At 36.9% G+C, this 24745-nt stretch overlaps 1 protein-coding gene and 1 long non-coding RNA gene across 3 annotated transcripts in view; both read left to right on the top strand.

Moving 5' to 3' along the window:
- The first annotated feature begins 301 nt into the window (after positions 1 to 301).
- LOC308691308 lies at positions 302 to 1997 on the top strand. Its single transcript, XR_014030249.1, has 4 exons — positions 302 to 706; positions 978 to 1033; positions 1417 to 1457; positions 1885 to 1997. It is a non-coding gene; the product is annotated as an uncharacterized lncRNA (long non-coding RNA).
- An 8304-nt stretch (positions 1998 to 10301) lies between these two features.
- parp8 (poly (ADP-ribose) polymerase family, member 8) overlaps positions 10302 to 24745 on the top strand; it is a 34533-nt gene continuing 20089 nt past the window's right edge. For both annotated transcript variants that reach the window (XM_081365302.1, XM_081365301.1), the window contains exons 1-4: positions 10302 to 11702; positions 12247 to 12301; positions 19816 to 19853; positions 23120 to 23209. In XM_081365302.1, the coding sequence (XP_081221428.1) occupies positions 11612 to 11702; positions 12247 to 12301; positions 19816 to 19853; positions 23120 to 23209 (274 nt within the window). In that variant the 5' untranslated portion in view covers positions 10302 to 11611. The remainder of the gene's footprint in view (positions 11703 to 12246; positions 12302 to 19815; positions 19854 to 23119; positions 23210 to 24745) is intronic.

Here is a 24745-nt window from a genome sequence, read left to right as displayed (position 1 = left end):
ACAAACAACAAAACTCCCGTCTCTCGCTGTTGGTTTCACTGCTTTCAGGTAAGTTTAGACAACAAAATCTCACAAATAATACACACAAACGCCCCTGACACATTTCTTACGTGTAATTGACACGCTTCTGTTAAATATTTATTTAAAAAAAATGGTTTTATGTCTTTGAAAAAGTCCGTTAGCATCTATGCTAGCTAACCGTTTTCAAAAGACAACGTTAGGCCTAAGTTACGTTAAGTTGAGGTCTTATTTATGAAAGTTTGGGTTTTTAAACACATATTTAGTGTAGATAACAGTTTTTGATAGTTTTGCTGGTAATTTGTCAATGGGAAGTAAGCTAATTTATTTAGGCTAACCTAAAATAATGCACTGTATTGTTAACTTAATCAGTGACGTCACTTACCAATATTGCTAAAATGTGATTTCAGAATAGCGAGAGAAAAAATAAAACTCTACAACAAGGGGTGAGTTATTGTTTAATCATGATGATAATTCCATATGCATTTATTTCACAATATATTATCTTAAGATTTGTATTTATCTTTTATGCATTTCACCTCTGTTCTAGCTTGGTTCCTTGTAATAAACCTATCACATGTAATATTTTTGGCTCTGTGACAAACAGCATGTTATGTTCCTAGATCATCATGCTGTGATGGCCTGCTGCACTCCCTGTCCAAGAAAATCTCTATGAACCATATGACTAGTAAGCAAAACCACCTCAAACATACAGTGCACTGCTGTTCAAAGGTTTGGGGTCTGTAAGATTTATGCTTTTGAAATAAGTCTCACATTTTAAAATCATTAACCCCAAGTTTTTTCAGTGAGATTGTCCTTGAGAAGCCTGTAAGCTAAATAATCAGCTAAATAATAGGCGACTAATACAATATTATAATGGTCATAGTTATAATAATTCATTTAACTATTATGATAACATGATATCCTGATGATTACTATATTTTATTTTATTTCTTTAGGTCTGTTTTGAATTATGTTGGCCAATGAGACTGACACCATACTGTCCAACTCAAAGGTATTTATGTATTTTTTTTATTGATCAATACTGAAATTCTTTGTACTTTTAAATGCGGTTCAGGGGGTCGACAACTTTAGGCAGTTATTTTTCACAGATTTATTTATTTAATGTTTATTTGACAGGGACAAATGCATAGAACATTGCTTTATAAAAAATACAAAGTAGATGCCATGCATACAGGTTTATAGCCATGACTAATTTGCAACCCCTTGATATCTTGGGCAGCTGTGGCTCATACTCTTAGCCTTTAAAAATGTTTGAATTGATATCCCCAATGCAATATCAGGGGGTAAATATATCAGTAGAGTTCTTAAAGTTATGGCTTTGCTCTTGTTACCAGATGAGATAAAATCCCTATTGTTTGGCCCTGTATTCTTCAGGACAAGACCTTGATGCCATCCACAGTCAGTAGATGAAGAAGGTGAGTTTAGCCGAATTAAGTTCTCTTTCACTTTTTTTTTACAGACACGTGCACGCAAAATGAAGTCAAAATGGCGAGTTTCCTCTTGTCTTGTGTTTTAAACAGAAAGAAAACGGATGCGTGTCATTTATATTAGTTCTGCGCATTTGTCTTAAAGGGACAGCAGCCTAATGTACCCGCAGCTGTTTGTGTCGCCAATGGTGATCAAACATCAAAAGAGAGAATGACTTGTAGCTTTAGCAAAGATACATTAATTTTATAGTTATTTTATTTTTACACTGAAGACTTATTTTACATTTTGATAAATCAATTTCTGTACCTGATAAGTTAGATTTAACTGAAAAACATAATGCACTGCTTATTTCAACTGTGTTTTTCTTCTATTGTATTTATCTATGCTTGTTATCTATTGTAATTTTCTATGCAGGTTCACTCCTCTACAAAATCCCCCCAATAGGGGTTATGCGGAGCGCCCAGCGGTTGAACCGGAAAGAGGTCTAAGCATTTCCGCTTTTCACTTCCGTACACATCTGCAGCGGTAGGTGATCTCTGAGTTTACTGTTAATTTTTGCTTATTACACTAAAATTCTTACTTCTGTTTTAATTAAAATGTCACAAAGGCTAAAATATCAGAAAAGGGAACATCCGAACAGCAGTTTTTGTTGTGTGCCGGTCTGCTCTATGTTGGGGAAAATGAGTAGTACAAATAGGTTCTGTACTCATAAAGTGACGTCAACATCAGCAGTAGCATTCGCCGTCAGGCAAGTGTTATTTAAATAAACTCCTGATGTACTTACAAACTTTCCAATGCCTCGTTTAATGAGTACAGAACCTATTTGTACTACTGTAGTAGTTTGGTACCATTCTGGGCATTATTAGTGGGGTAATTTACCAGATACAAACCTGGAGCCGTTAGCGCATGCACTAAACCATACGGCTGATATCTCTAAATAAACTCTAAATTTTTCAATATCGTGCAGCACTAATATTGAGCATATCTTAAAGGGGTGGTTCGGGATTTTTGACATCGGACCTCATTTTTAAGTCAGCCTGGTTGTTATTCATCAGTGGAGACATTTTTTTTTTTAAATTATCCAGTCCTTATATTTGGATAGTTAGCCGATGCTAGGCTAGCGCGAGTTAATGGTAGATGTTAGCCAGCCATTAAAAACCGTTTTACCCACTTCACAGTGCACCAAAAGCAAATCAATTATATCACTAGACTATCGATGTATATGTCCGTTGAGAGAATAATGTTAGAAATCAAACTTACCTTTCATCACATTGCATTAGTTATAATTTGTTCCCTGTAATCATAAGCCTTGTCTACAGCAGCAGCGGAGTGATATTGATTACCTAGGCAACCGAGTGAGCCGGTACACACATGTACTACACACACTGTAGTGCGCGTCTGTTCTGTGTTTACTTTTCGCCGCATTACTAACTGGAGCAAAGTAAAATTCCGCAGCTGCTGAGAAACTAGTTCCTTTGGGATCATTGAGATGAAAGGTAAGTTTGATTTCTAACATTATTCTCTCAACGAACATTTGCATCGATAGTTTGGTGTTATAATTGATTTGCGTTTGGTGCACTGTGGAGTGGGTAAAACTGTTTTTAATGGCTGGCTAACGCATCTACCATTGACTCGCGCTAGCCTAGCATCGGCTAACTATCCAAATATAAGGACTGGATAATTTTTTTAAAAAAATGTCTCCACTGATGAATAACAACCAGGCTGACTTAACATTGAGGTCCGATGTCAAAAATCCCGAACCACCCCTTTAAAGTGAACCTGGAATGATAATTTGTGATACCAGATGAGATGTATGTATGATAGATTTTGAACTGTACTATTTTTTTTATTTCAGGTTCCAGCGGAAGGCATCAAGGCATCAGACGTTGGCCTGGACAGATGCACCTGTAAACTACACCGACCTTTGCTTTTGCATGGATGGCTGATTATTACCATGTTCTGTGAGGGTTTCATTATAGCAAAACTGAGCACCTGTGACAGTGGAATTTGTAGGTGTAAAGTCACAGAGATTAAAAAAAAAAAATTGATAGCAGTTTCAAACTTTTTTTCACTTTCTTTCTCATAAACAACACAGCAGTTACAGGTTTTCAAATTCTTCATTGGAGGTGAGACTTATACATAAAAGGTAAAGCGAATTCGCAGGTCAGAGTTCACTAGACTTAAATATTATTTTCTCTGTTTTTTATTTGACTTCAGAGAGAGAGGCTTAATATGGGTATCCTTACCCCTATATAAAACATTCCTTTTTTGATTTGTAGTCTGAAATAATAAATAGTGCAATATAAATAAATGCAATGTAGTGTTTTGAAATATATAAATTTTTCTATACACATTGATGCTGAAATATCTGAATAAATACATGATACCAGCAGCGCTCGTGCTCTCATATCTCCTACAGCTTGTGACACACAATCCCACCTCACTCTTTTCATTTGCTCCGGATGAATATTAATGCCATTACCGGGCTTGAATTTTGGCATGGGATTGTGTGTCCATGTAACACGTTGTCTTTTTATTTTCTTGTTAAATTTGCAGATGGTGTTGGGAGTTTAAATGTTTTGAGCGGTGTGAAGATTGGCACATTCATGTATATTGTATATAAATAAATACTTTTTCAACTTTTTAGCCAAAGTTATATGCTACAGTTTGCAAAAGATAGTTTTAATTAAAATGTTTGTGCAGTTTTATTTATTGAAATATTTTCATGTTTGAAATATTAAATGTAAATTACTGTTCCTGAATACATTTTGCTAACGCTGTTTTTAATGACTTATTTTAGGTTGATAATTAAACAATGAATCAACAAAAACATGGATTGTGTGCTGATTTATTTATTTAATACAAACTGATTGATTTACTTATTAATGATAGTTTCTGTAAATTCAATTTATTGTAATAATATATTCATAGGATTCTTAAGTGTTTGAACAATAAACAATGTAGAATATGTTTGTAGACCTATAATTTGTGTACAGGCATATCAGGATGTGTAGACGTTAGGAGAACGTTCCGAGAACCTTCCGGGAACGTTCTGGGAACCTTTCGGCAACGTTCCGGGAACGTTCCCCTAACCTTCCGGGAACGTTACGAGAACCTTGCGGGAACGTTCTGGGAACCTTTCGGCAACGTTCCGGGAACGTTCCCCTAACCTATAGGGAACGTTCTATTAACGTAAAGAAAACTTTCCTGGCTAACCAATAGGGAACGTTCTTGGGAACGTTCTGGGAACCAAAAACTAACGTTCCCAGAACGTTCCCAGAACGTTAAATTGTTAGCTGGGATGCTATGCTTTTTTTTTTTTTTTTTTTTTTACATTTCTGTAATTCATTCGCTTTAACTTTAGTTTAGCAAAATTGAATTGTGAACTTTTAAGGTGTTTTATATGTAGGCCATGTCACTCAAATACTTTGTGTGAATGTTTTGTTTGTTATATCAGTAACACTATAAAAGAAGGTTTCTAGGGCAGTGGTTTTCAACTGGTTTTCATGGCCAATTGATAATGGTGACCAAAAATAGTGATAGTAAAATTGTTTAGCATACAAAGTATGAACAAAAAAGCAAACATTGGAATTGAACTATTACCTTGAAATGCATAGGCCCAACAATGTGCAAAATTATTAACATCATAGGTTAAATAGGAAAATGGACAATTTTGTAAAAGCATAAAGGATGATTTACTTGCCTAAAACAGCCAATTGACCACACACTATTAGTATTTGCCATATTACCAAGAGACAGACGCATTTGTACAAAATAGCATGGACTGTCCAAAGCTGTCTGATTGTTGTTATTTGAACTTGGAAATGAACAGAAATATCAATATACCTTTCGCTAAAACAAAACAATGAAGGCTTCTTCTAAAAGGTCAAGCTGATTTATAGATGATCATGAACTTTAAATGTGAATCAAGACTTTCTTGAGGTTGACATGCAGGGAAAGTAGCAGGAAAGTCAAAATAATGAGATGAGTCATTTAGGAGTCATTTACAGCTTATATTGTATCACAAACTCCATCAGGAATCGTCCTGTGTGCCACAGATTGGTCGTTCCTGCAAGCTAAGCTAATGGATTATGTCACTTGCAGTCATGGATATTTGGAATGCTGGTCTCATTCCAGAGTCACTCTGCAGGGAGGGAGGGAAGGGAAATGAGACCATCTCGAGCAAATAAATGAATCTCTTTCACGTTATACACACACATACCCACTGGGTAAGGAGTGGCTCTTTCTCCACCTAACTGTGACATCATTGCACATCTGGGGATCTAAACGCTCTTTCAACATATTGGTTTTGGATAAAGGGTGACAATTTTGCACCGATCTCCTCACCCTTAGACTCTTAATTTTGTGAGACATCAAATCCCAAATTGCTAATGTGCTTTAAAAAATAAAAACGGTTTAGTATGTTTTTAAGACAATTCACGCTAACCTATATAGAGTAAAGGTTATGCATATTTGGCGTGCAGTCCGAGGGGAGGGCTTCGAGTTTGGTATTTCGCCTAAACCCAGAGTACCCCCCCCCCCAAACCAGGTTGGGATAGGAGTAGTTAGAAGTGAGGAGATGGGGTGGTAAAGGGATGCTGGAAAACTGTCATGGAACAGAGGCAAGTCTGCTGTATATATACCTCTTATCTAGCTAATTGAGTTGATTAACTGAATGTTCTCCTCCAGTTTTAGGGTTAGGTTTTAGGTTAATTTTCTAAATGTGCTCCTCCCGACTATTGCTAATAAAACATTATTTGTAAACCATATACGTTACCCATGTCATCATTAGACAGATTTGTGTCCTCATGAACCATATATGCAAGCACACACACACACACACACAGACACACACACACAAAAAAAAACAGTTATTAAAGGAAAAGATGACAGTAATTTCAAAAAGCCAATTTCCTGGGTGCTGTTGATAAGGGCGAATACATTAAATATGTGTCAAATATAAATGTATTAGGCAAGCAGGTTTTTTTTAAGCAAGAGTGACTCCCAAAGTCTGCTGAATGATTAAGTCCTGAAGACAAACTTGAGAAATGGCAACCTTAGCATATTTGTATCATTGGAGAAAGCCAACTTGTCAACTTAAATCACATGTGCCTCTTAAAACAATCATAATGGCTTTGATCATACCAAACGCTTTCAAGGCTTTTAACAGTCTCATTTGCAGATTCTGAATTGAATGTGCTGTTTCTTAAGTGAATCCTACTGTTACAAATTGTAAAATCCTATCCTACTGTAACATTTACAGCAACTTACTGGCAATTTTGGTTGCCAGTCAGCCAGTAAATTTAAAAGAGTACTGTAAATCATAAACTACAATTAAAATTATACAGCACACATGTAAAAGCGGCAAAACAAGAGCAGCTGTGAATTTACAGTTCTTTAACGTAATATTTACAGTATGTCACTGTTATTAATAATGCACTAAATTAAAACCTGAGACAACTCATTTCATTTGAGGAAATTGATTTGTCAGTTGCCATTAAATACTTCATTTGAGTCCACTAAGAAAAAGACTTAAATGAGTTACCTAGAAACATCAATTTAACTAAATCCTACTAGTTACCAACAGCACACATGCATGAGACGAAGAACTTAACAAAAAAGATCATCAATGCATCAGCAACTACACAGTCCCTGCCTTTAAATAAAGCAACATGCAGCATAACATCAGTGTTTCTCTGCTCATCCTGGACTGAAGCACAGGCTCTACTCTTCAGCACAATGGTGACCCACAAAACTCAAAAGAAAAACGCTTTAAATCCCAACAGAACATTAAACACAACAGATCTCCACTATATCATTATGTGCAAAAATAAAGTACATAAAGTAATTCCCAGAATTTTACTTTTTTGTGTAGTAAATTTGACTGCGAGATCTTACTGTAAACAGTCAGCAGAGGATTAAACAATCCACAAACAGCATTACCGGTATTACAACTTTTCTGTCATAATCAGACTTATTGAGAAGTAACAGAGGTTTAGATGTTGATGATTTATTAAAAATATTTCATTTGAAGTTACCATGATCGTGATCAGTGTGTACTTCAGGTGGGCTCTTGACTCTTAATTTATTTAACATTAGTTTTTCTCCTTCTGCTATAACCATATCTTACTAAGACAAATTTGTTATGGCATTGAAAGCCAAGGAAAGATATGATCAGGTGTTGATAGTTGTGTATTGATGTTGGCCTTATCAACATCTAGTGGCCTAATCCGCTGATTACGAAGGTGAGGTTGTTATAGATTTCACCTTATTGATTGTAATAGTCCTCCTGTGATTCTACAGCATGATGTATAAAACAGCTTTATTTGATAGCAGATCATATATTTGGGGGGAGACCCACATACTTCTGAACATCAACTGAACATCTTCATTTAGCAGATAACTAAAATAAATATAAAAGTCATGTTGAATATTAGCAAACAAGCCATCGGTTTATTATGTGACGAGCTGTATCCACATTGTCCACAATCAATCTGACATACACCTGAAACACACTGTTTAAACATTGCATTGTTTCTATAGAGCAACAAAGCTCTTACACACTATGTGGAATGGGTCATGCAATCAATATGAACAGATCACAACACACTTCATCACCCTTCTCTCGCTGTGGTTACTCCAATCATTCTTCTCAATTGACATTATGAACGCTGAACAGTTCCATTCCAGACTGCATATACGTTTCTTTCTCTCATGCAGAAAACATGGTGTTGCGGTAATAGCATGTTACTTAAGTACATGTATACTGAGGTAGAAATAACATGTTACATGAATATGATAGTATAATAGTCTGATGCCATTACTGTACCATGGTAGTGCCACAGTACTTTTTTGGGTTTCACTTTATTTTGATGGTCCCTTTAACACATTCTGTTGACAATAAATAACGTTGCACCTACAGGTCTACTAATGCTCATTCGAGTGTTATTAGAGTATTAGTAGACTGGTAGGGTTTGAATAAGTTGACATGTTGCAAAGTCACAGTCAGTAGAATGTCTGTTGGAGCATCACAATAAAGAGTTAGCAGACATTAAGTAGACAGTCTACTAATACTCTAATGAGAGTTAGTTGACATGTAGTTGCAAAGTTACTTATAGTCAACAGAATGTTCAAAAAGGGAAATTACCCTTTTTTTTGTAAGGGAAACTGCAGATTTACATTGATTTACAGCAATACTATCGTTTTTATTGATCATTGATCACAGCTGATTGAAATTGTAACAAACCTTCAATTATGAACAATAATAAAATTTTTTTTATTTTTTTTATTTTTTTATTAGCATCAAGCATATGCATTTGTGAGACTGAGATTCTGTTCACACCAGAGAGGAAAAGCTGAGGGGCACTGTTTAGGCCACAGAAGCCCGTCCAGCCAGAAGATGGATGGCTGTGTTAGCGGCACTTTGATTAACAGCTCCATCCGGACTTTGGCTGGTGGCTCACCAGTCTGGAGCTGCTCCAAGGAGACCCCACTAGCCCAGCTGTGCTGAAGCAGGCAATGCCTCGCCTGATGACTGCAGTGGCAGGAAAATACATCTTCCTGCATTGAGCCTCAAATGTATTTCCCCCTTCTACATACACTGTGTGATTGAGGATTTAGTGCGTGTTCTGATGAATACAAACACAAACACACTCATCATTTTCTCTTTCACCTAAATGGCACCTCATCTCAATGCAATGTTGATGGAATCAACGCTGCTGATGTTTCTCTCTTCAAATGATTCTCTCTGCACCGTCATCAACACATCATTCAGTGCTCCTCGATGATTTCACCATTATGTGGGTGCTAAAAGAGCCCTGGTGAATTTCAATGCAACATATTTTGGAGGGGAATCGGGGCTCAGGAAGCACTGTGTTAAAATAAACATACTGTATATATGAGATAAGTGTATGAGTGTTTACTGCCAGCTGACTGAAGATAAGGGGAGAATTTGAAAGAATGGACGAATGAAGCAGGCGGATAGAGACGAGAGCAGTATTTCCTGTTTTTGTGGGGAGACCCACATCATTTGAGTTCACTCCTTGCTGAACTCATGATCAGTTCATTAATCCTAATTTCACAGTGAGTCAAACAGTTGATAACTGTGAGAGTACATACTCTATGCACTCTTTATTAGGAGGTCTGCATGCTATAGATATAGTGTTTAAGAGGCTGGATGTAATCAAAGGTTTTGGGATGGATGGATATGTATGTTGAAACTCAAGTTTGTCTTCAGGACTTAATCATTCAGCAGAATATTTGCCACTTTGGGAATCACTCCTGCTTCAAAAAGCAATAACAAACAAAGTGTACTCTCCAGCCACGGCAGCCAATCACCACTTTAGTTTAGGGTCCAATTCTCACAATTAACTAGTTGCTTATTAGCCTGCATATGACTAGGATATTGGCTGTTTATTACTTATAAAGCACATATTAATGCCTTATTCTGCATGACCATATTCTCCCTTAATCCTACCAATACCTAAACTTAACAACTACCTTTGCTAGGAGTTTGAGGCAAAAGTCGTAGTTAATAGTTAGTTAATAATGAGTATTGGACCCTAAACTATAGTGTGACCCCCCCCCCCCCCCCCCGTATTTATACAACATTCTAAAAATGAAGAGGCAACTGAGGACAGTATCCTACACCTCACACGAACACTATCATCAGATGAAACTTTAGACATAGGTTAAAAATCTTAACTGCTATTTTCTTCTCTTTTCGCTTTATATAAATACAATATGGGTAGGTATTAATCCGATATCACTTATGTCAATGTTATACATATCATCATATTGTCCAGCCCTAAAACTTGTTTTTTTTTGTCAGTGTTTATTTAAAAACATCCACTTATGCAAAATTACGATGGTAAATATTTAAGTTGTCAATACAATATATAGCAATAAACCCTAAATTCAGCACATTGACACAAAATGATAACTGCAAATCCATCTTTCGCTGCCTGGAGTCCAGCTTAGTTCCAACTCTTCGGCATACTGTAAAAATACAATTACATATTGAATAAAGTAAAATGGTATATCAATTAATTCCGTTACATCTTATATAACAGTTGAGAATCCTCTTTATACAAAATCCTGAAACCTAAAAAAATGTATTAGTGAATAAAAAGAAAAAAAATCCCATTGGCTTTGCCTATACATGTAATTTCATGTCTTTTTTTCATTTGTTTTTAAACAACTGATTAGCCACTGGTGTCCACTACAGAGGATAATACAAAAAAAAAAAAAAGAATACTAAATTTACAAAACTTTTTTTCTGGTTCTCAGGATACTCTGATGTTCTGCCAAATAATGGGCTACCTATCAGATTGTGTGCAACACTATGTGGTGGCATACAAAGTCTGATGCATAAGTTAGCCTACTTGATTTTTAGTAGGCTAATGTTTATTGACCTGTTACCATATTTTGAATCAGAACGGTGTTGCTACAACAGTGTTGCTCGTGTGATATTGCTCAGAAATCAGTAGCATATCCTTATTAATTGCTTATTCTTAAATAACGGCTTTTTATTCCACGGCTAAATACCGCGTTTCTTCTCAATCTGTAGCCTGTAATGCTGAGCAGATGCAGAGGGCAGGACAGTAGGCTAGCAGAGTGGGCGCGTGGGGAGAAAAACACGTCCATGACATCATCCGCCTTGTTGTGATTCCCGATATCCCACCGGGTTCATCTCGTGGATGCAGTCACAGGATTCCCACACTGATTTCCCCCGTGTGCAACTTCAGTTCTTCGGTAACGGTCTGATGCTGCTCACGCCCGCGTTGGTTTTACTTTAAGACTTGCGATATCTTTTTACGCTCCTCGGCTTGGCTTTCGACATCGCCATTGTTGGGTTCAGCAGAGTTATGAGAAGGACGGCTGAGAGATGCTTCCGGTGTAAAAGTGATATCTTTATGAAAGCTGTCGCGAGGAAGGGCTGTCCGCTGTGCTCATGCGATCAAGGCTATTGTTAGACGAGATGAAACGGTGTCGGTTGGCGTGACACACCTGGGATTGTTACAGCAGACCTCCAAGCACGTATTTCTAACGTTACCTCACATCCATCGTGTCTGCAAGCGGAAAGGATTCGTTTGTTTCGCCGAACATTAGTTAGAGAAGCCATTCTAGTGTGTGTTATTTCATGGGGATGTGTTCAAGGCAAGAGAGGATTCAAAAAGACGTCGACATCGTAATTCAAAGGTGTAAGGCAGAGAAAGACTGCCTGTTTTCTGGTGAGTTTCCATTGTCTCTTATTAAGAGTGCCGTCTTAAACAATTGCTATAGATTTGCTCTACACAATTGACAGGCTGTCAGCCTCACCGCTGATGGCTTTATATCCCCCTTCACACAAAAGCCCGATATGTTCAAAAACACGTAACTTATGTGGCTAATGTGCTCCAGCGTCCGCAATTTAATCTTTCCTGGACATTATAAATTATGCAATAATCAACTGCAACCGAGGGCCTAGCAAAAACGTGAGCTATTCTGCTTTTATCATCATCATAATAAAAGCATTAACATGCCTGTCAGGTGTTGCTTTGTGATGTGAATGATTTTTCAATTAGCCCACGCGTTAATATTGTAGACCAACACACATTTATTAGGTATCAATTTGATTCTGGTATATAGGCTATTCATTGTCAGTGGACATTCCCCGTCGATGTTGCTATGGAGACTAACGTTACACTTGTTGAAAGGGACTTTTTTTGTGGTCCAGTGTGTTTTATTGTTCACACACCCCAAGTTTGTGTCATCTTAATTGTCTCTTTGTTTCAGACTTTAGATTCTCCGACTCCACCTTCACGTTCACCTACATAAAAGGACATAAAAGGTAAATATAACACAGGCAGCTACTATCAATGTAAGCAACTGCTGTACACTCACACGCCTGCTGGGTTTATGTTTTAGTTGTTTGTTTATTATGAGTATATATTTTTTGTCAGTACTCTGTTTACAAAAATGCATCCCGTCATCATTTTATCACCCTTGTGTTGTCCAGATCCTGACTTTGTTGTTTCTGTGGAAAACAAAAGAAGCTGTTAGGCGAAATAACTCAATATCCATTCACTTTCATTTTTTGAAAAATAAAACTAAAAAAATGCTATGAAAGTGAAAGGAGAGTGAAGCTGTCATCCTGCCTAATATCTCAGTTGTGCTATACTGGAGAAAGTTGTACAGGTTTAGAACAACATGAGGGTGAGAAAACGATGACAACTTTCATTTTTTGGGGGGGGGGGGATTGAAATAAGCCTTTAAAGGGATAGTTCACCCAAAAATGAAAATTCTGTCATCGTTTACTCAAGTTGTTCCAAACCTGTATGAGTTTCTTTCTTCTGTTGAACACAAAAAAAGATATTTTGAAGAATGTTGGTTCAACCAGACAGTTGACGGTAACCATTGACTTCCATAGTATTTTTTTCAGTCAATGGCTACCGACAACTGTCTGGTTACTAACATTCTTCAAAATGTCTTCCTTTGTGTTCAACAGAAGAAAGAAACTCATACAGGTTTGGAACAACTTGAGGGTTAGTAAATGATGACAGAATTTTCATTTTTGGGTGAACTATCCCTTTAATAGGTGTCTCGGTCGTGATGAGCAAGGTCTAAATTGGACTGAGCATGTTGTAGTCAGTTCAGTTGAGGTTCATGTATACAATATATGTTCTCTTTTCACCTTATACCCCGTCAATAAGGACAATAACCTAATTTCCATGGTCTCTGCTCACTTTTATAGTGGTCAGCAGTGCTTGTGAAATCCTGTGCATTGATAAATATGTACTACCTTTACTTAGCATGCAGTCTTAGCTGCACTGTGATTAACAATAGATTGTATTTACATATAATTAATTACCCTGTACTCTGTCATTGGCATATTAGACATTGACGAATCACTTTTACAGTGATGAATAGGCAGCTATTTTTAGCTGCTCTTCCTCATATAAAAATAAGAAACTCACTATTTTATGCTAGAAATCAACCTGGAGCACAAAGAAACTTTCTTTTTTTGTTCACAATGCCCTTTAAAAGGAAAACACTAAGAATCTGAATATACAATATTCTCATCGCTCCATTGATCACAAATGCCAGTGTGTTCAAGTGTGGTTGGTTTATATTTACATGTCACTCTCCAGGGCTCACACTTTTTTTGTGTAATGATTTAGCTGAAGGCTGTGAAGATTTGGTAGATGGTCTTTGATATGCATCTTGCTGTCTTGTTTGGACAACTATATAGAACTGATTATGTGTTGTAGAATGTCATGATCTTAATGATCTTAACTGGTATTGACGAACAGAACAAAAGTTTATCTCTTTTATTTTCTTGTAGTTAAGAATCAGTTTGCGGAAGTTCATGATACTTTCAGTTAGGGGTGGTTTTGGGTATGTCTGTGAAAGTTTGACGTCAAGTGGGCAGTGCACGTTTCGTCTTACCCATTCTAGTGTCTAATCACAATGCACAAACATGAGAAGAACACCATTGTTCTAGGCCTAGTTCTTGAAAGGGCAGTCTTTCCAAACTATTGACCTTTTTACTATAGTTAAACCCTCAACTATACCAACATATTATTTAGACTTTTCCACCAGATTGAAATGAGAGAAGGACAGCAGTTTTTCTTTGGCAAAATGAGGCTTGAGTTGCAACCTCATTTAACAAAGAAGTCAGATGAGATACCAGACTGAAATTTTAGCTCGAGGCCATATGATGAGCAATATCTCCAAAGCTACCAGACCTTAGTAGAAACGAGCACTGGTATAGTGCTTCCCTCCCTATAGTCATGCAAATGTTATGATAAATATGCTAATTAAAAAATGAGTTGTCCAGGAAAGCACTTTTGGCTCACTGAAGCATTACCAGTACCGATAAGAAGGTCCTCGAAAGATTTATGAAAGCCGAATGGATCTCGTCTTCTCAATAGTTGCCTTTAAATAAAGTCTTCAAGTTTCAATAACTGTTGGTTGAAAGTGGTTGGTTGTATTATAGTTATTACTGATTTGTTATTTTTTTCATGTGTTTTACAATACCAAATGCAAACGTTTAATGTACATGTATTTGTCAATTATTCAAAATATGATTTATTTTTTACTGCTTTTATCACATACGTTCATCTGTATTTATTTATTTGTGCACATGCAGTAAATTTGTAACACTGCTCACTGTAATCCATTTAGGTGTCCTGAACTTAAAACAGGGAGTTCCTTGTCATTTTTATGTTTGAACTTGTTTGCAAATGTCACTCTTGTTCTTAGAGGAGGTGCTTTGTATTACAAGCAGGAAATGAACTAACAGGCTCTCTATGAAAAATCATTGCACATTGCCTTATAGAGGAAGTAGCATTTCCTGTTTGTAGAGCTGCAACCTGCGCTCAACATCTTTCACTGATGGATCCACGTTTCCTTGTAATGTAGACCTCATATTGCCTCATATTTTGCACCTTTTTTGTATTTTCTTCACAGAAAACAAGGTAGCTCTAATATCTGATATGCCAGATAACCCCGATATGTGATACAACAAACTATTCAAAGATGGATATTTGCACTCCGATCACTTTTGTTTGATGTTACCAAACTACTAAATAGGTATAAGATACTTCACACTGTGAAAAGAACAGACAAGCCCATAATCCTAGAGATGCAGTAGTTTCTCATGAATAATCCATCATAGCCGAGATCAACACAAATTATGTTTGAATTTCATCATCTTGGTATAACTGAATTTGCATAATTACCATGAGGGCTAAATTGTGACAAGCTCTAATTCAAACAAATGTTGTTGCATTAGATGCGGATACTGGCTGACCACTGGAAATAAACTTTGAGTGATTTGGCATACTACATCAAAAAGATGTAAACCATTAATTCAGGGAAGAGATGAGGAAGTTCATTAATCTGACTAGCATGGTGTTCTGTATTGCAGAAAGTGAAAGCATCAAAAGCAGAGATAGTTTGCCATGCTCACACTACGTTGAGTTTTTGTAATGGTTTTTATGTCAGTTTAAGGTTATATAAATAACAGCATCTGTCTAAGTGCAGATTTCACTTCACAGTTACAAACTAAGCCAGATACGTTAATATTTGCTTACAAAATGTCTGTGTGGGTGTTTATGTATATTAGGTCAACCATATATAATGCATAAGAGGTAGGTGCTTATGTGGATATAGTAGTACTAAATAGTTTCATTAAATTGTATGAAACTGATGCTTACATGCCTCTCTCTACCATTTGCTGCCAAACTTTTGGCTTTCTTTTCTGTAGGTGTGTGCTGTTAGGCTACTGGTGACACCTTTGAACTATATGTCAACAGGACAATCATAGCATCATGAACCCTGATATCATTACATATATGTCTAGTTGCATTTATTATCTTGTGGCAATACTACTTGCATATGAGCTCTATGCAAACCACAAGGGAAAGAGTCTCTCAGTGTGACAGGCAGTTGAAAAATGATTATAGATGCACTGCTGAGACCTGCCCGTTGGGTTTTGCTCTCCTATGTTGGGCCATCCACATGTAAAGGTTGTTTGCTTTCACTGAAATCAATGCAATTCATATACACAGTAATGCTTTGTTTCTCTCTTGGAGAACAAGTTTCAGGTGTAGAAGCTTCTGTCTTGGCATGCGACCCCATTTGTCAGCGATTTATAACGCTGTTCTTTCATCTTTCTTTACCCCAGAATCATGCCAACCAGGACAGGAGATACCAGATGTAGCCTAATTACCTTGTCATTTTGGATTTAGATAACTGGTGGTCTGTTCCCTGAAAATCTGTACATTTGACATTAGAAATGGACACTTACTACCTTAAAACACTATTTGGACCCTTAAAAATTACTTTCATTGGTGTAACCCAATAGCCTGGGTTTCCTCATGCTGCCTTGAGCGCAGCGCGATTTTATTCACGCTGCTAGGCAGCCTGGACACCATGGACCAGATTTTCCCCTCAAAAAGGGAACCAACCACAGAACGGGGAGGGAGCAGCAAGACGATGACGACGTCTATGCGACACACCGAAGCAGTTTGTTTATATCTATGGATCCAACATGGCATCAGACGCGAAGTTACCTTTCGATGCAGCCTTAGATAGTGTTCTAGTTTAGTTTCTTCCTCGTCGAATTTCTGTCACTCTACATACGTCATCTGGTATAATTGAAACGATTGGCTAGGAACTACGTGCAGGCGCATTTGATAGACATTCGTAGCGCCCAATAAACGGCGCTAGGCATTCGTAAACCACGCCTCAAATACCAGAAAATAAACATGTGGTTCCCAGACCACGTCTCAATGAGAAAGAGGTCTGACGTTATCCAGGCTACTAACCCAGAGTACTTAGGTTGTTTCCTACCTAGGCTCATTGGAAAAACGTGCCTCTACCTACAGTACATGTTTGCAGAACTCCAAAAACATACCTATTACAAACAATTCACTGCAGTTTCTAGCTGAAATAAACACCAGTGGTAAATAAAACACCAACAACTTTTGTCACTTTTCAAAAAATTATGATAACCGGGGCAAATTATCGATTCATAAAGACTTATTTTTGCATGGTTACTTGCACAATACTATGATATGACCTCGAAATACTTTTACCATAGTGCAAAAAAAAAAGATGTTTGCTCCATATGTATGGAAAAAATTTAATTTCTGAACTGCTGCGATGCATACAACAATGAACTTAAGACTTTGCCAGATTCATGTTCATCTGTTTCGGATAAAACTGAACACTCCTTTAGCGCAATTCACTGGACATACTGTATGACTGTGAAACATGCAATAATAAATGTAATATTCTTTTACGTAAATGTAATATCCTGTGTAATAGGCCTGTGAATATTAAGAAGGCTTTGTGTGATGGAGCATAAGCATGAACCTCATGTACCCAAATTGAACGAATGCATTTTTTTTGCATAGTCATTGGCATTTTGCAGATGGTTGGTTTCTGCTTGAGAAAAATGTGTTCATGTGACCAAAGAAAAGAAATGCATCATGCATAACACAATCCAAGTCATTTTTAAACAATACCAGGTGTCATTGTGATAATGTTTTCTGTGAGTGGCACCATCCTGTGTGAGACCTCAGGAGGGGTTTCACTTCCTCTGAATCAATCTCTCTTCTCTGTGTTGCCATCACATAATTCCTTACGGGAACCGCTTTCTGTGCCAGTAGTAGTCAGAATCTACATACAGTATTAAGTTATTTACCATGATTTTTAATGGTATAAGGTCATTGACTCAATTAATTCTGTAATATATTTTCTCACATTGTGCAATGGAGCGAAAAAACATAAGCACATAAAGGTCACCTGCATATTATATTTTCACAGTTGCCAGATCAGCCTATATCTAAGTAATTAATATGATTTTGGTAGTTTCAGGCTGATCACTATAAGGCTTTTTAGCAAGCCACTTTATCTTCACATTAATTCAAGGTGCTTCACAGGAGAGAGTGTCCTGTTGTCAACACTGTTCTTTGCAACCTTATTTACTTGATTGCATGAAATGGAGACTACACTATCCTTAATTACCTCTTACTTAAGTGTTTAGATTAGCTGTATTCAAGACACGTGGGCAGCACCCTTCTGGGAAGTGATAGTCTCTTCATTTGCAAAATCTCTTTTGTCACTTGGAATTTATATATTCCATCTGCTCATTTCTGTCAGGCACCTTTGTGTGACTGTGAGAGGATTTTTTGAGCCTTTTTTTTAAATTGCAGTTTTGCTTCTATTTAAAGTTTCCGGTGTCAACACTAGATGGGTTTTCTGTCTTCACAGCATTACATTTCTGCACTGCACCAAAACATAAAATATATATATATATATATTTTTGTAGCTGACCATTTATTAAAATATTTTCATAAGCCTTTATGTGAACAGTTTAGATTGTGAGCTATCAAATAGACGGGGGGTATTAGATTTGGGTTTCTGTGAGCGATGGACAGGTGCAGTTGGATCCCAAAATTTCGTAAAATTTTAAAGCTTGTGGAGTTCATTCAGGTTGAGTGCTGCTGTCATTAAAGGGTTTGATCACCCAAAAATTAAAAATCTGTCAGTAATAATTAGTCACCCTCATGTTGTTCCAACCCCATAAGACTTTAGTTCATCTTCGGAACACAATTTAAGATATTTCTGATGAAATCTGAGGGCTGTCTCACTCCTTCATAGACAAAAATAAAAGAAATAAAATAACATAGTGTAACAGCGCAGTGCTTCTGGGTTGTACATCAGAACGTAGGCTCACTATTGGCCGATGCTGGTAATGTGTGTGATGCGTGTGATGCTGGCCAATAGTGAGCCTACGTTCTGACGTACAACCCAGAAGCGCTTCGCTGTTACACTACGTGAACTCACTCAGATGCCCACACAGAAGTGAATAATTGAATAAAGTTGTTATTTTTGTTTTGTTTTTGCGCACAAAAAGTATTCTCGTCACTTGATAAACTTAAGGTTGAGCCACTGTAGTCACTTTGACTATTTTAACAATGTCTTTACTAACTTTTCTGGGATGGCAGATATCAATTACCTAGCAGCCTATGAAGGAGTGAGCCAGCTCTCAGATTTCATCAAAAATATCTTAATTTGTGTTCTGAAGATGAACTAATGTCTTACGGGGTTGGAACAACATGAGGGTGAGTAATTACTGACATAATTCTCATTTTTGGGTGAACTAACCCTTTAAAGTCTATTGTCCATTTGTCAACAGTGTAGTCATGTACGTATAAAACACTGCTCAATACAGAAGTCACTTTCATACCAAGCAGCATTCTATTGGAGAACACAGCAAATCCTCATGACAAACTTAGACCCATTGCAAAACCTGTGTGGGGATATTTTTCATCCTCTCGTGAAATTCCCGTTCGGGTAGATTTCGCCTGTTAAATTTGTGTGGTAAATGAATATTAATTTTACATGCTAATAATATAATTTGTAACAAAACAATTTATTAAATAAATTTCAAAATAGAAAATGCCCAAAATTTGCATTTTCGCTGGTGGTCTCCAATGAATTTTTGACTCTGTATATAAAAAATGAGAAGTGTTTGTTCAGACTTTGTTCTTTTCAGTTATTTGCAGAGTCTGTGGCAGTATTGCTGAGTCAAGTAAAATAAATGAAATGATGGCTTTATTACTCTGAGATCGAAACGGTGTACTTAAGAGTACTAGTGTAGCTCCAGTAGGTGTCTTTCACAATATGTGTGAACTTTATATTCAAACTGTTTCTGCATGTTGATTCAGTGTGATGTGTCAGCTACCATACGGTATGTGCATGAATGTGTCTGAGAACCAGTATAATGAACTACAGTATTACATATTCTGTCTAATGTTAATATTTGTGTTTTTTTTTTTTTTTTTGCAGGGTGTCCTACTCCGTTCATGTCTCTGATGATTATCCAGGTATTGCACAAACAAAGTAATGGATTATTTGATAAATGGATAAATGATACCCCCAAACTCTCACCAGTCATCCCATACCATTGAGATTTTTATTCTGTGAATAAAAGTGATTTTATATCTGTTACAATAAGGACCTATTACTAACACTAACATCATAACACAATAATAAACACTATTACTACTGCTTGCTTGGGATTTTGAAAAATTCCTAACCCTAGGGATATTCAAATTTGCCTTGTAACTCATGCTGGAACATCAGTGCTTTAGACAAATGATTCTTCGAATTGGACAGATTGTTCCGAGAAATGCCATAGACTTTTAATGAAGGATGGACATAGGCCATATCTAGGGACCAGAATATCATAGGCCCTGTTTACACCTGGTATTAAGATGCGTTTCGTTAGATCGTATCAAAAGTAGATGAGGCAGACACATACGCGTTTACACCTGGTGTTTTAATCAGTCTCTTTTGTCCACTTTCGACCACTTCTGTCCTGATTTCCTCGAGGAAAGGTTCTATGGGTGGGTAAATGTATGGGCTTTTTCAGATCTTTCGACCTAATGGACAAAATAAGCTTGTGCAGTTTACATATGAACGTGACTGGTAGGGGTGGGTGAAACTTAGATGCATTGTGATGCGGACGTGGACGATTCTGAATCAAATCACAAATGTCAAAAATCGATTTTCTAAATGTTAATTGATAATTTAATGTTGACGGAACGCAAAAGGCGCCTGCCCTGGACATTCAGTGGCGTGCAGCTGTGCGCATAACAGAGATGCATGATGGTTGAGCGAGAAATCCGACCGGAACCCTCTGCATTAAAATTTAGCGTAATGAAGGCTTTGGCTTTATGAAGTTGAAGGGAAAAAGGACCTGTATAAGAGCTACACTTTATGCCAGTAGGGCTCCAGACTGCGACCAAATGGGCGACAAGAGGTTGCACTGGTGTGACCACCATGCTGTCCAATTGATAAGAGCTGCAACTTCTGTTACGTACGAGAAACAGCAAACGGCAAACTAAACAAAAGTGAAGCGAAACTGCGCTATTCGCTTGAGCTGCGCTGCGCGTACTGTTTAGCTTAACGCGAGCTCAGAACAGGTTTACTTGTGGGCCGATCTCAATCACGCGACACTGTTATTACACAGCGCTGGGAGATCTAGTGAAAGTGAAGAGAAAGTGTTTGAATTCACTGCAGAATTAATAATATTGCAACAAGATCTAATTGGAAGCATTCAAATTCAGCGCAGAATTCTGTTATAAACCACACGTCAGATCAAATAGCGCTGACGTGGAAACCAGGACAACCTTAAAAGCTTTCACCCAACTCGGAAAAGGCAAAGCGAATTACAAACGCTACATTTATTGCCAAATCACTTCCATTTGTTTAATTAATCAAATATATTGGAAGTAAATTCATTATGGATCATTACAAATACTTTCTTTTAAAAGTACCAAGTACACAGTGAGAAAAAAAAGATGCATCCACTTTATCATTGCATCGCAGCCCTCTGAATCGTAATCGAATCGAATCGTGAGGTGCCTAGAGATTCCCACCCCTATCGACTGGAGACGACGGAAAAACATACAGAGAGCAGAGAGCAGCTTTCGTTTTTGCTATAATTTCCGCAAAAGATCATGACGAATGCGGTGAGTGTGTTAGAATCAGGAATGGTGCAAGAATATTGTGCTTGGTATATTTTTCATCTTCAAACCAAACTTGACAAAGTTTAAACTTGCAGGTTTCACATAATGTTTATGCATTAGGCTTGGTCAGTAGGCGTAGAGCAGGCGGTCTGAGCGTCTACACTACGTAAGCAATCCTGTCGAATTCGTTTTCGACTACCTCTAGAAGTGGTCGAAAGTGGACAAGCCCAAATCGTTTTAGACCCCGTTTACACGTGTATTTAGATTCGTCCACTTGTGATCCGATCAACTGGACAATAGAGACTTGTGGGTGGACTTTATGTGGACCAGTTTGGAACCATTCAGGACACCCTAATAGAACATTATAACAACACCCTGCCAAGCACCCACAACACTGTGGCAGTCCACTTTTCTGTTAAAATATAAAAAATTTGTTCACATTTCGTATACTCGGTATATGACTGGTCTAAAAGGAAAGATGACACTGGATCTACTCTGTGCTGGGAACTGATACCACTGATAAAAATAAACCAGCTGAACTGCATCATTCTCAGCTTCAGTGTGATGAAGTGCTCTACCGTAGCTGCTTTGTACTCCTAAGACTTTTCCCATTGTCTCTTTTCCATCACATAATTATAATGGCACAGTACATTCAAGTGAGCAACTGTTTGTTTTCATTATCTTATCATCCGTAATAACACAGCACAATGTTAAAGCACAGTGGGTTATATGGGTATAGTGATTGCAATGGATTTTTACTTTTAGGTAGCTGGTTTTGAGCAGTTGCCTAGTGCAATCTATATTCAGTTTGACTTAGCCTACTAATTTCATTTTGTTGTGAAGCTGTGGCATTGCTCTAAGTCTAAGATTGACATTTGATGTTTTGATACAACACACAAGAGTTGTCCCCAAAATCTAAAACCTAAAAGATGCAGACCTCCTTTTTGAAGGACTTAGTCTAGCCTGATTCACAGCATAGTGGCAGAGAGTCAGCTTTGCATAAGAATGAGGAATTTGCTTGGCACAATTTTAGGCAACATTGCCAAAAAATGCCATGGGAAGTGTCAACCTGAAAATAGTGGATTGTCCAGAAACTGTAGAATAAGCACATAGCTCAATTCACTCTCATTTGGAGCTTTTCTATTAATTATGTATAAGCAATGAGTTTTTACCACTCATTGGTAGGTTGATTACATTGTTAGTTCTTCTTCAGGTCTTCAGTATTCTTGGTGTTTCAATAGCACCTGCTGGTAACACTTTACAGTAAGGTTTCATTAGTTAACATTAATTAACTAGCTACTTTAGTTAACATGAACTAAAAATGAACAGTACTTCTACAGCATTTATTAATATTAGTTAATGTTAATACATGTTCAAACATTTACTCATATTATGGAAATCAAATGTTGTATTTGTTAACATTAGTTGAAACATTGTGAATTATCATGAACAAACAATGAACAGCTGGATTTTTATTAACTAACATTAACAAAGATGAATAAATACAGTTACAAATATATTGCTCATTGTTAGTTCATGTTAGTTATTACATTAACTAATGTTAACAAATGAAACCTTATTGTAAAGTTTTACCCACCTGTTTGTTTTTGTCATTTCAGATAACACATATGTGTCTAACTCTGAAAACGATGATGAAGTGTTAGTCACCAGGGATCCAATACCAGTAATTTTCAATAGAATTGCAACAGGTAAGATATCTTATCATCTAATAGTGAATCATAAAACAGCTGCAGCTAGTGAAAACCAATGAAAAAGTTGAACAAACAGACATTTTAAAGACACGCCTAAGGGGAAAGGAAACCAGCAGCCTTCTAGATTCAGAGTGTACTTCACAGAAATATTTCAGTGGTTTTCAACTTTGGTCAAGGCCGTTTTGGCTGAATATTTTTGCTCCAACCCTGAACTAGCGCCCATGCCATGATTCCACCACCTACTACATGATCAGATTTTTTAGAGTTAGCTAAGAGTTTGATCCTTTATGTCTGTCAATAATGAGGGTCAGTAGACCGATCATTACAAAAAAAGTACTGTGGCAGTAGCATATACAGTGATGGTGTCAGATGGTAGCACCATGATACTTTGATAATATGGTACTGAATGATCACCATATGGCATTTACATTGGACTCAAAGCCACTTCAGATAATAGCCATGGTATACACTAACTCTACTGTTCAAAAGTGTGGGATCTGTATAATTTTATGTTTTTGAAAGAAGTTTCTGATGCTCATGCTGCATGTATTTGATTTTGATAAGAAATACAGTAAAAACAGTACTATTTTGAAATATATTACATATTTAAAATAGTTGTTTTTAACAGCTTTAATCTCCATTTTTAAAAATATATTTCTATTTTTAATAATTGAATGCTTCCTTGCTGAATACATTTTTGACAGTATTTATATAGAAAAATATATTAACTCTAAACTGTTGAACATAGTGTATGTCAAAAAAAAAAAAAAAAAAAAAAAACATTTGTAATGCAGTGGAACATTTTTGTTTTTAAGGATAATCATCCTATTATTTCAGTATTCACATAGTGTTAGCCAGTCCCTCTCTGTTTTTAGAGCTCTTTGATTACACTGGCAGTAATCCTGGAAATAAATTATCCTGGAGTTGTACTGCATGTCTTCTGCTCCTATTTTTAGGACCGACCAAGACATATGTGCCAAAACAAAGTGGCAAAACAGCAGCAGTCTTCACTGATTTCCTCCAGCAGTTAGTTAGATGCTTAATAGAAGCTTATCTTGCACACCTTATATTTTTCCAGTCCAAACCTTTAAGTCTTGACATCTTCTGACACAGTTATTACAACTAATGAGCCTGTACATTCTGCTAATCTCTGCACACTTTGTCAGTTTTAAAATGTTTTCTGACTCAGACCACTGCATAAACAATACATTTTTACTCAGAGTCATAAGGAAATTCAAGTACCACTACAGTGGTCAAGACCTCACGGTTGTTTTAACAGTATTTTAGGCAGTATGTTATCCCAGCTTTTGCAGATTTGTGATTCTGAGCAGTGATACTTCTAAAATCGTAGGTTTTTGTGGTTTGGAATTGTAGTGAAATTAACAAAAACAACTAGCCTTGTAGTAAGATCTACAGTAATTTAGTTGAAAGAATTGTTTTGCTGTCACCATGCACATCATATGATCTGCACAAAACAGGTTAGGAAGTTAGATGAGTGTGCTGGTTGGATATTCTGGACATGATCAGGCCTGT

The sequence above is a fragment of the Scardinius erythrophthalmus genome (genome assembly GCF_964197995.2).
Source record: "Scardinius erythrophthalmus genome assembly, chromosome: 5".
NCBI classification, from domain to species: domain Eukaryota; kingdom Metazoa; phylum Chordata; class Actinopteri; order Cypriniformes; family Leuciscidae; genus Scardinius; species Scardinius erythrophthalmus.
Note: the sequence above shows the minus strand (reverse complement) of the source record. Positions and strands in the feature narration are given on the sequence as shown.